Here is a 13,115-nt window from a genome sequence, read left to right on the forward strand (position 1 = left end):
AAAAGAAAGGAGAAGCGTCAGTCCTCTGGAACAGTGACTGACATATGAGGGAAAGGGAATTTGGTACAACAGGCTTTAAAGAAGAGGTATCCTAGAGTCCAACAAGTGTAAGCTCATCTTAGCCTAAACTCCACACAGGAACACAAGCACCCATACAGTGGAAAGAGGAATGCCAGACACATCATAATACCTGATCTCAGATCCTACTCCAGAGCCACAAAAGCAAGCGCACTATGGCACCTGCCCAAGACGCAGACATACAGATGGAGGGAACATAATAGTGTCACAGATACAGCCAACAAAGATGTTAAAAAATACATTGGAAAAATATAGCCCCAAAATAAATGGTACCGGGGAAACAGGATATCCACATTTGGGGCTTAATATGATTTATATTTCTCACTCTGTATAGAAATCAACTCAAAAGTGTCAAAGATACTAAGGTGAGATCCAAGAAGACTTTGAGAGAAAAAAATGTATGTAAAAATACTCAAGACATAAACATAGGCGAGGGCTTTCTTGAGTGGACTTTCTAGCTCAAGCCATGAGTGAAAACGAGAATCAATAGGGGGTACTGTGGAATGAAACCATTTCTGCACAGCAAAAACCTGCCGTTAGCATAGGGGAGAGACAGCTTAGTGCCAAGTGCACACCCAATATAGGGCGACTATGCAGAAGACTTAAAGAACTATAAAAATAAACAAAACACCCAGTCAGGTAATGGGCCACAGGCCAAATGGACTGGATAGTTCTCAAAAGAAAGAAATGGAGGGAGGGAGGGAGGGAGGGAGGGAGGGAGGGAGAGAGAGAGAGAGAGAGAGAGAGAGAGAGAGAGAGAGAGAAGAGAAAATTGAAAGAACTGTCTCACTAATCAGGCCTCAATTGCCTGCCCCTGATTCATAGGAGGAGAATGCACTCCCAGTCCTGTAAAGCTAGTCAAAAGCCTATGTGGGAGGAGCATATGCCCTGGGGAGAAATTTACTTCTGTTGGTTTGTTCTATGAACATGCTATGAAATGCCTTCCAAATATTTATGGTTAAAGCTATAGTTTAGTGCTGCTCTCAAGATTGGAAGGAAAACTCTTTGTGGAGCAGCCGGCAGTTAATACTGTCAGTAAGTGATTACTGGGTGTTCTCAGGCCGAAATGGGGCATCTATATCCACCCCTGCCACAAGGCTCAGTGACCATGGTGTGAGAGGGGGCTGAAACATGGGAATGGCCAGAGGACAATGGGGAGTGTCGGAAACACTGTCTTCCTTCTATGGCACAGCCACAGTTACTCATTAACCCACAGCCCAGCATAAGGCCGGTGCAAAATCAAGCTGGTCCACATTCCAGCTTGGGTGGGGGAGGGGCTCCTGAGGCCCCACTCTAGCATAAGAATTATTTGCAGATGACAGCTTCTGGAGAGGAGTCCCTTGTCTTCAAACGTATGGCCACTATTATGTTGCCTAAGCCCTAGTGTCCCCATGCACATGCAGGCAGAGCTTGCAAAACTGCACACGGTGGCTCCTTACAGTAAAGAAGAGGACAAAGATGACATTCTGAGGAATGTGCCCTAGGATGCACGCTCACATCCTCTGCCCCCATAACCATAAAGACAGCAGAAACGTGACAAAGTCTCGAGACTTCCTAACCTCAGCCCTAGAAAGGAGATACAGAGATAAGTCATGCTTATGGTTTGTCTGGGTTCAGGCTAAGTACAGAATGCCTGCATAGGCACTGGTCCACCTTAGAGCTGTGTCTTCTAGAAGACGAGAAGGAAGCAAGGACCATTAAGAATAATATCTTTTTCCTCATTAAAAAACCTTTTTGAATTATAAATGTTTTCCTCCCATTGTTTAACAATGTACATTGTTTACAACTGAATGTAAACCTTGGGGTCTCTCAGTAGCTGCTAACTGTACTAACTCTGCACTAACTCTGTTTCTGTTGTTGAGCTGCTGTAAGATTGTGCTTTGTGTTCTAGTTTGTTACTTTTGCAGATGTATTTAATGAAACCATTCAAATAAACCAGACTTGCTTTGTTGGGGTAGGGGAAGAAGGCCAAACAGGAAAGACCCTATGGAAAATGGAGAATGCATTTGGACCCTTCTTCCCCTCCAGTGTCAGGGTGTACTCTGCATGGCCACACAGAGTTACCTAAGTTTCCCATCCTTCTTACCAAGATTCCTGGAATTTCTGCAACCTGCAAGGCTTGTTTTGCTTCTGACGAATCCTGAGCCACCTTTCAACCTGGCGCTCTGTCAAGTTACACTTCTTTGCCAGTCCATAAACATCAGTCTGAAAAAGAAGAAGAAGAAGAAGAAGAGGAAGAGGAAGAGGAAGAGGAAGAGGAAGAGGAAGAAGAAATGAATGAGCAAACAGCAGCCAGCAGAGGGCCAGCAGTCAGCATGGCATCTCAGCAGGTAAAGACAGGACATAGGGGAAGGAGGAATGTCATCACGAGCACACCATGGCCTGCACACACACAAGCACAAGCACATGCACACTCTGCATATCTGTAAAAACGAAGGTAAAGAACAGGGTCAAATGTCACACAGTCAGGGGATGGTGACATGAACAGTCAGAAGACCGGGAGCCAGGGAGTTCATTTTCTATTGTTAGTGAAATCACATTCACACACAGAGATCCCAAGCCAAAGTCAAACAAACAGAAAACAGAGAATGTGAGAATCTTAGCTTGCGGATTATTGAGAAGGAACTATCTACATACAGTCCTGAGAAGGACTATCTACAGATTGGCAGCCCGCAGGTTTCCATTATGTGTGTGTGTGTGAACTCACAAAGATCTATTTAGGGCCTGCTAGGTACCGGATACAGTAGTAGAGTTTAGAGTGTCAATCAAACACCGTTCCCCAGCACTTCCTACAGAGACATAAGTTTGCCTGAGAGTTGCTAGGGCTTGTGCAAGATGTGGAAGCAGTCACAGGCTGACAAGACATGGGCTAGGAGGCTTTCTGTTACTTCATGCAGTCTTTGTGGTAGTCACAGATGATAATCCAAGGAAAACCCAGCAGGGGCTGGTTAGCCACATTCACAATCATCCCGGTACACAGTCTATTTCAAAACTATCCAAACTATTTCCAACCATTAAAATGATGATTATGAAGTATAATAATGATGGTGATTTCTCCTCAGGGAAGCAGAAGCTTTGCAGGCTATGATTTAAAATAGAAAACAACACAGATGATGGATGACCACCCAAAGATTACAAAAATCCAAAGTCCACTTAGAGCCAGAAAAGAAACGCTAAAGGACAAGAGGACCAGGCCCATTTCGCAGTGGGATTGCCACAGGTGTGGTCACTAACGCTCCACTGTCACGAGGACCTCGTTCTTCACCAGCTTTTTAGAAATGGCATTGATCTCTTGGTATTTCATTTTCTAATATAATATGAAAATGCCTTCTTAATTGTTATAAAAACTAAACAAAAAAAAAACCAAAATTGCCTAAAGCTAACTCTCAGCTTCTGCTCAAGACACAAGCTTCAGCTGTGGCACAGTGGACCCCATTCCCAAGGGGCACCCACTGAGCCCGAACCCTAACATTTCCAGAGAGGAAAAAATACAGTCCTGGGACTAAATTTAACAGAGTTGGCTGTTGGTCACCCAGCAGGTTGTGACCAGCCAGATAGTTTCTGCTATATCATCTAGTATGGATCAGAGTTGTCCAGGAACCAGGGCTACAGCACAATCACCAGAAGCCACTCGCTAAGCACAGGCAGAAGAGTGATCATGGTTCTGTACCTTTACTGAGTGGCTGGCCCTTCGCTAACCTAAGGAGAAGGAAAGAGACAATAGAACAGAACATGTCAAAAATCACCGTTTCTCCACAAAGCAGCCCACTCAACATGGTCAGGGATTCTGGAACCGTCATTGTTTTGTTTCCTTGAGAAGACAGACCAGGTGTCTGCTCACTAGTGTCTACTTCTTCCAGAAGATCTACATCTGTCAGTCTTATGTGACTGTCCTAAAATGCAGCAAGGAATCATGAGGAAGCAGCTTGGTGAGCTATGGAAAGACTGACCTTGTCGCATGCATGCGGCTCTTGGAAGTCACACTGTAGCTGAGCCCTGAAATGTGCTAGGGAAGATCTGGGGAGGGCCCCCCTGTGTGGTTATTTAAAGGTGACAGTGGAGTGGGTAGGGAAGGCTTAAGGATCAGAAAGCAGCCCCACAGGAAGACACAACTACAGAGAACACACGAGGTTGGGTCACTCCACAGAGGATCTTGTCTAGAATGCACTTGGTGGGTTACAGCCTGCTTGCATTTTAAGACCTCACTCTTGTAAAGTTGACACTGAGGATGGAGACCAGAGGTAGAAATCATGTCCACATCCCCATGTTGCACAGAGGCATCTAGCTGAAAGCCCCTCTGAACAATGACATCATATGACATCATAACCGTGTATCTTTTTGAGGAGCCTTGCACACAAAAACATCAAGGCCCATTCTCTTAGCACACAAAGCAAGCACTTGCTGGACACCTAAAGCATGCAGAGAAGACTTCAAGTTGTTATGGGAATGGAAACAAGGACAATTGAGAAGTAAATGCTACTCTCTGTGATAGTCTACATTGAAAAAGCATCTTTTAAAATAGTCCATAGAACTCTGAATTCGACAGACACGAATTGATGGTATTGACCTCAAATATTAGTCATTGGCATTTACTTTTGTGGGTCAAGGACGCTATAAGAAGGGTGAATCAAGGAGCCCAGGGTTGATACTGTGTACAGTGCACATAACCCAACCTATTCTGTTGGGCACAGGGCTGCATATGAATCAAGAAAGCTATGCACGTGGCCCTACATATTGACAGATGACAATGTCATATCATGGCTAGGCACCCCTGGCCATTTTGAAATGTTGCTGCTTTATTAGTGCAAACTACAGCTGGAGAAACAGCCTTGGGTTTAGGAGCCCAGTTGTTTGAATGAATGTAGTTGTCACTGACAGGTATAACTATTCTACACACTTTCTAGGATTAGCATATGATTATAGTGGTTATACTCAGGTCTTGATTTAAAGCAAGACATTGTTAGTCTACTCAGTAACTTGCTTTAAACTTAAGCTATAAATGGAGAAAATGTTTTAGCATAGTGCTGATCAATGAATGCCCTCGAAGGTCTCATGAGATTAGTTCCTGTATATGAATCACTACTCAAGCCATGACTTTGCCTTCCTGAGTTATAGTCTATCTTCCCACATTCTAGAACCTTTCGGAATAAGTGCTTTTCTTGTTATCTGGATCTGCTACCCAAATGCAAATCCTTTGATGAGCCAGGAGCACTTGGAATCAGGAGTCTGTCCCATCGCCTCCTGGGTTTGGTAGATAAAGCTCGCCAATTCTGCGGAATGAAATATGAGACCTTTTCTCTCACTTGATAGACATGTCCAACTTACACCTATGTCAAGTTGGACCTCACTGTTTGTGGAGTTGAAACCAGCACAACTCCAACTGTGTGGGTGTTTGCTTTTAAAATAAGTTTTCCCATGGTGTGGATGAATGAAGTCCTTGAGGTGGAGTTGAAGGAGCCCTGTAGGAACATGGGCCAGTATGGGATGAACCCGGGCCAGTATGGGATGAGCTCCTGCTCCTGGCCCAGTTGTGCGTTAACTGTGTGGCAGCTGGCTTCCCCTTGCTGGGCTTTGTTTCCTCAGCTCAGTCATGAACATCACCTAATCTAGTTCTTTCCAAGTTTTGTTCTGAATGTCACATGGTCATTTTCTTCCTCCCATAGGAGGCAAGCTTTCTCCGTTATTTCAAAGATCTTAGTCTTCAGAGGTGTTGGGATGACTTGGTGGGTAAATGTACTTACCAGTTGAGTCTGATGGCCTGAATTCAACCTCTGCAGGGTGGGAAGGAATGAACTGACTCCCAAAAGTTGTCCTCTGCTCTTCACATGCACACCATAGCACATGTGTACCTGCACGCGCACACACACACACACACACACACACACACACACACACACCCTTTCCAATGACTTAGAGCTCTTGGTTTCAGCAAGTAGATCTGATAGGAGCCACACATTCCATATAAGGTATTATGGATGTTAGTTATTCCCAAACAGACACAGGATTAGAAGAACTCCTCATAGGAGTCCCATTTTTTTTCTGCACATCACCAGTGGAAACCAAAGTATTTATTTGGGGAGGGGGGTTGATCATAGTCACATAAAGTTCCCAGAAACAAAAAACAGGTGGCTTCGGGTTGTCTGACTGTCCTTGTTTGATAAAGTCAGTCACATGAGAAGCTAAGAGCAGAAAGAGCCACAGAGAGCACTTCAGCCACGAGCCACACTACACTCTAAGGCTTATGTTGTGTCAGACCTCAGCATGCCTTCCTGTGCAAGGACCCCACCAGAGCAATGATACCTCAGCTGAGAAGCATAGCCCAATTCAACAAATGCAGTTTAAACAGCTCAAAACCTTTCACCTAAAATATTGGTAGCACATAGTCTTGGTTTTTTTTTTTAAAAAAAAAAAGACAGGTGGTAACTTTCTTTATTTAGTCTAGAGGAGAGCCACTTTGGAAAAAAGTCTATTTTGTCTGACATTTTCATTATGCAAAATAATACAACAGAGGTACCTGGACATGGCCTTCTAACTATGAAATAAACTGTTTTGTGATACATAAACCTTCAATGTACTGCAGCACCCAAAGATACTTCGTATTGTAAAAGAATTGTGATGCTATTGGAAATTCTATTTTGGGGGAGAAATCAGGGCTTCTGTGTGTTTCTGTGTATGTTGAGGTCTTGGATAAAACAAGGGCAAGTGTAAAAAAACGACTTCCTGGGGATGTCGTGATGTATTTCCATAGGGGCACAATCATCAAATTATCAGGTGTTGCCTTCTCCACGCAAATGCTTAAAAACTACCATTAAAATGAACTTGTGATATTATTTATTTATTTGCATTTTTAAGGCAGGGTCTTGCTATGCATCTCAGGCTTTCCCCAGAGTCACTACATTAGCCCAAGCCAGGGGCAAACTCATGGTAATCCTTCTGCCTCAGGCATAAGCCACAACACCAAGCCTAAATTGTTACGGAATTGATTGTTAGTGCGTGATACTACAGCGGCAAGCGATGCTTTAACTACTGACGCCAGCGACTTTCTAAAAATATCTATACTTTATCACATTTGAGATGCCACAGCTTCTGTCAACAGAGCAAATCAGTGTTTTCAATGACTGAAACTCTTTGGTGGTCAAGAGGAAGCTCTTCGTTGTATAGACACAGTAGGTCGAGATATCTAAACCATTAAGAAAGGTCCGTAAGTCTACAAGCAAAGAATTGAATTGTTACTTACATGTGATGGTTTGCTTGTGGATCGCTTGAAAAAATTCTCTAAGATGGCATTTGGTTTAATTTTATGCTGTGTCTTTTGAATGCCAAGTGCATTTGCTAGAGGTGTAGCAACAAACCTACAAAATATGAGAAGAAGATTTGAGAAGTAAGACGTCCATGCCCATACCAGAAAACCCAGGCTGTACCTTTAGAAGTCCAGAGAAAGCTCGGGCATTTGCTTGTACTGTTCTAGTTAGGATGCTGAGTATGCCCAGTGGGCCACATTAAAAAGCTTAGTTCACAGGGTCTGTGCTGTTAGGAGCCCTGGGAAACCATCAAGAGGTGGGCCGAGTGGGAAGTCCTGAAGTTATGGGAAGACTGTCTTCCAAGGGGACCATGGGACCTCAGCGTCTTCTCTCCATTTCTTTTCCACTCTGTTACATGCTCCTGCTATGCTGCGACATCTCACCAGAGCCAAAGCACTAACTTTGGACTGGAATCTATGTTTACTTTATAAAATAATTGCTTTGGGGTATTTTGTTACAACAATGGAAATCTGACTCATACACATTGTCAACGGAGCTACCTACAGCCAGTGTCTGCCCACCAAAAGTTCCAAGTAGACATATGCCTAGTTCCAAGCTGGACATAGTGGCTAATGACTATAACACAACACTTGGGATGGTAAAGGAGAAAGAGTACAGTGAATTTCAGGCCAGCATGGAATACACGAGTTCCAGTGTAGCTTTAGCGTCTCAAAAGACAGACAAACAAGACAATAATAACATCCTAAATCTAAGTCCACGGAGGGAAAATTTTCAGACCTACACATAAGCAATTATTTAAGAATACGTGGTTTACTACACAATTTAGAATTCATTTCATTGTGAGTCCAAATACATTTCTGTGCAGGATTTGGGAATAAGGATGAAATATTATATTTAGAATTTCAGTTTAAGACTACCAAGGGTTAAATTAAGTGTTCACCGCTTTATAAGAAACAGAAAACTTGCTTTCCAAAGCAGCTGTACCATCCTTCGTGTCAGGTTTCCAGTTACCCCAGGCCTCCCAAGTGCTTGGCTTTGCTAGCAGCAGAGGTCACACTGTGCAGTCCCTTCCACCCATTTCCTGCCGGAACTGTTAGTACTCCTAACTTCTGCTCTAAGATGACTTTTACCTGATTCTTCTAGTTCCTTAAGATGGAAATGTATTCTCAATCTGAGCTTTCTTCATTTTAACATAGAGGAGTTTGAGGCAGTCCCGGCCCTGCTACTTCCACTTTCCAGAAGGTTCTAGTATAGTGTGCTCATTTTCATTCTCTTACAGATATTTCTGGCTTACCGAGAGAGATTCCTTCTCTAGTTATTTAGAAGTGTGTTGATGTAATTTTCATTGATCTGCTAATTTCCTGGTTTCAACCCTCCCTTCACCATCCTCTCACATCCACTGGGACTTGTGCTTTGGTCTGGCACATGGCATGGCATGGAGAGTGCCCTCTGTGTACGAGAGGAGCAGGCTTGCCACTGTTGGATAGAGTCCTAGGGGTGCTTGCTCAGTATGATAGTTTACAAAGCTTAAACCTATTTCTTTCTAACCTCCTTCCTACTTATTCTCCGAGGTCCTTCTGGAATTATAATACACCTTAATTTATAACATCCAGGTTCAAAGTAATAGCAAATTACTTTCAATGGGGTCAAAAACCTCCCTTCTTTCTCCCTTTGTATTATTATATAAATTGTGTATTTATATATTATATTCTAGTTAACACATGTTTATTATTTATTATTTTATGCAACTAAACAAAGACTATTAAAAAGTTTTACAAAGTAAAATGTAGTTACACTACATTGGCGGATTTTTAATACCCATATGTAACATAACTTATCAAAACCCTTTACCATCTTATTTTTCACTTCGGTCATACTTTTCTTAATTTTACAACATCTCTTTGGCCCTCTGTCTTGACTTACGATTTCCATTATTTTATTGCTATTGTGATTTGCTGAATCATTGCTTTCCTGCTTTCATTTAGTTCCTAAGCATCACCCACTATCTCTAATTCTCTGAAAGCATTTAACATTAAACATTTTAAGAGTCTAGTAAATCCAACATCCTTGCTTTCCCGGAAACACTGTCTCCTGCGTCTGTACCACAAGTCCCCAGTTCTGTCATGTCTGCTTAGTTTTCTGTTGCATGTTAGTGGTGACACTAGGCCTCAGATCGCCTTCTCAGTTGTTTAGTTAAGTTAAGTCACTCTGAAAACCTGAACTGCATATCCTGTACTCTGTCATGTGTGGGTGCTGAAGTCTCTAGCACGTCAGGTTGCTACACAGCTGATGACTGGACAGAGGCTTTCTTCAACGCCCGGAGCCAACAGGCCTCCCAGTCTGCAGGTGCTCTGCTCTGTGCATGGGGTGGGATCCAGCACCCACTGACAGCCAGGCAACAGGACTCTGCCTTGCTTTCTGTTTACAGAGTGCATCAGAGCCATGGGGAGGTGAGAGCTGAGGGACTTGGCGTCTTGCCTGGACCTGAACAAACTGTTAAACATCAGATTGGTCTTCAAGATTCCCAAAAACACATCAGAGCTTTGCATGGCTCCACCTTACCTGACTCCTCCGTTCTCTGCTTTTCATTTTGAGTTTTTGGCTTAGTTGAATTGTTGAACCAGTTATTATTATTTCCTCTGGCAGTCAATTATCTTTAATTTTCAGATAAGCATGCTCCCAGGAATACACCCTTTTTTTTGGGGGGGGGCATGCTGTGAGGGAGATGGAATACAGGCAGCAGCATTATGACTTGTGTTTACTAGACAGGCAGGTGATGACAATTCTCCATAACAATGCTTTGAAAGTGTCTGCCAGACTGCAAGGGTGTATTGTACATGTGAGCTCTTAGATTTTGCTTTTAAATTGTTTTTTTTTCTTTTTTTTCTGTTTTTTCTTTTCTTTTCTTTTCTTTTTTTTTTAGCCTCATTGTGTATTCCTGACTGGTCTGGAACTGTTATGGTTTGTATATGCTCAGCCCAGGGAGTGACACTATTAGAAAGTGTGGCCCTGTTGGAGTAGGTGTGGCCTTGTTGGAGTAGGCGTGGCACTTTAAGATCCTTGTGGGTGTGGGCTTTAAGACCCTTGTCCTAGCTGCCTGGAAGCCAGTATTCTGATTGCAGCCTTCAGATGAAGATGTAGAACTCTCAGCTCCTCCTGCACCATGCCTGCCTGGATGCTCCCACCTTGATGATAATAGACTGAACTTTGAACCAGTAAGCCAGCCCCAATTAAATGTCTTTTATAAGTGTTGCCTTGGTCATGGTGTCTCTTCACAACATTAAAACCCTAAGACACAAACTATGTAAAGCAGGTTGGCCTTAAACATACTTCTGCCTCCCAAGTGCTAGGATTAAAGCAGTGTGCTTGAGCGCTAGTTGTTCAGGGGTATTACAGAAATAGGAAGGGCAACTAAAATTAAACAAACCTCAATGCTCTTTCTAGGAGTCTACTGTTTTTCTTAGACAACACTTCCTGTGTCGTTATGAATCTTTGTCTAATTATAAAATTTTGACTCTGAATATTCCTGCTAGTCTTTTTACACAGAAAAGAATTTCAGAGGTCCTTATTTAGGACGTTTGTGTTAACCTCTTGAATGTTCTGTGGTGGTGGTGGGGCATGCGTGTGCATGTGCTCGAGTGTGTGTGTGTGTGTGTGTGTGTGTGTATTCATGTGGCTGCACAAGTGTGTCTGAATGTGCATACACATGACTGTGGAAGTCAGAGAAACATCTCAGGTTGCTTGCTTTTTGAGACAGGTTTTCTTACTGGCCTGGGGTTCATTGATTATGCTAGATCAGCTGGCCCACAGGCCCCAGGAATCTGCCAGTCTTTGTTTCCCAGCTCTGGGATTACAAGCATGTGCTGCAATACCACCATGTGTGACATTTTTATGACTGAACTCAGGTTGTCATACCAAAGCATAACCACTGTACTCCCTGACCTGTCTCCTAGCCTTCCCCTCTGTGGGTCTGAATTTGCATTAGCCCAATGATTGATGATATTGATTAGCTTTTCATGTGCTTACTTTTTATTTGTATATTTTCTTTGAGACAACTTTTTTACCTGTTAAAAAAACTACTTATTTATTTACTATTGAGTTATACAGTTTGTCTTATACTCTGAATTTTAATTCTTCATAAGACACATAGTTTACACATATTTTCTCCAAGTCTGTTGTTTATCCATTAATTTGACTTTTGTCTTTAAAAATAATTATTATGAATTTTTGACATATAAAATATATAAAATAGATTTTTTAAAAATATGTAGCTTTTTAAAATATATAACTCAGTGGTTTTCCATTTCTTTCCAAACTGGTCCAAGTAATTAGTAATCTATTTTCCATCTGTATATCCTAACCTTTTCTAGATATTTATGAGTTAAATTGAATAATATATAATTATTCATATAGATGATATAACATCTTCTTTCACTGAGTACAATGTCATATCATGTGCTGACAGGAAGTCTGTTCCCTTCTCTTGATGAGTAACAGCCTGTGGTATAGGCACATAGTACCATTTAAAAGCAAACATTTTAGATCTTTCCCAAGAGAAACAAAAGCACATGTCCAGCCATGTTCCCACACTCAGATGCTCACAGTGTTTTTATTCACAATGAACTAACAATGTAAATAATACAGGTGTCCATCAAATAGTTAAAATATATTTGTAGAATATATAAATATGTGGGAAGATTAGCCAGTATTAACAGAAAAATGTTGATATATATATGTATATATATATATATGTATATCATATATGAAAAATCTCAAATATTTGTTAAATAAAGTACATACACATAGTGTTACAATCTATAATTCCAGTTATAAATAACTCTAAAACATATAAAGTTAAAATGATAGAAAGCAAACGGATTTACAAGGATAATAAGTAGAAAAGTATAAATGAAACTGTCCAGGTTGACAGACATTCATATCACAATCATGGTGATGGTGGTGTGACTATGTGCATCAATCTTTTAATTAACTACATGAAATTAAAACTTCGATTAGGCTGAGTTTTAAGAATGCAAGTGTGTGACTCTAGGTATGTGGTCCAAGCTGCAGTCTCAACTACCTGGAAGGCTGAAGTGGGTGGATCACTGGAGCTGTGTGTTCAGTGCCTAACTGGACAACAGAGAGACCTTACCTCAAAGGGTAACTAATGAAAACAAAATATTCAAACGAGGGCCTGAGAATGTCTCATTCAATAAAGCACATGCCATGTCAAGGGTGAGGACCAAAGTCTGGATCCCCAGAACCCAAGTAAGTGCCAAGTGAGCCTGGTGGCCTGCCTGCCTGTGACTCCGGTGCTCAGAAGGCTGAAACATAACAGGAGTAAAATCCACTCAGAGAAGGAAGGGATGTTTTGTTTTGTTTTGTTTTGTTTTGTTTTTACCTTACGGGTCAGTTGCTGACCACACTGGGCCCTCTAACACCAATTAACTATCCAGAAAACCCCAGACATGCTCACAGGCCATCCCCAGAGCAAACTAGAGAGATATACTCAAGCTCTGGGTTCAACTGGGAGACCCTGCCTTAATTAATAAATTAATTTAGACTGACATTAGCCTCAGGCCTCTACAAGTGAGTGCACATATGTGCACACACATGTGCATCCACACACAGACAAATGTGCATATTCACACACACGTGCACATGCTCACATACATACACACACCACACACACACACATACACACACATACACACACACATACACACACACACCACACACACACATACACACACACACACAAACACACACCACACA

At 42.0% G+C, this 13,115-nt stretch overlaps 1 protein-coding gene across 1 annotated transcript in view; it reads right to left on the minus strand.

The window, feature by feature from the left end:
• Positions 1 to 13,115, minus strand: part of Cers3 (ceramide synthase 3) — a 77,151-nt gene that overhangs the window by 37,782 nt on the left and 26,254 nt on the right. The window contains 2 exon segments of the mRNA XM_028776737.1: positions 2,165 to 2,283; positions 7,316 to 7,430. Coding sequence (XP_028632570.1) covers positions 2,165 to 2,283; positions 7,316 to 7,430 — 234 coding nt within the window.

The sequence above is a fragment of the Grammomys surdaster genome, unplaced genomic scaffold (genome assembly GCF_004785775.1).
Source record: "Grammomys surdaster isolate TR1022 unplaced genomic scaffold, NIH_TR_1.0 271, whole genome shotgun sequence".
NCBI classification, from domain to species: Eukaryota; Metazoa; Chordata; class Mammalia; order Rodentia; family Muridae; genus Grammomys; species Grammomys surdaster.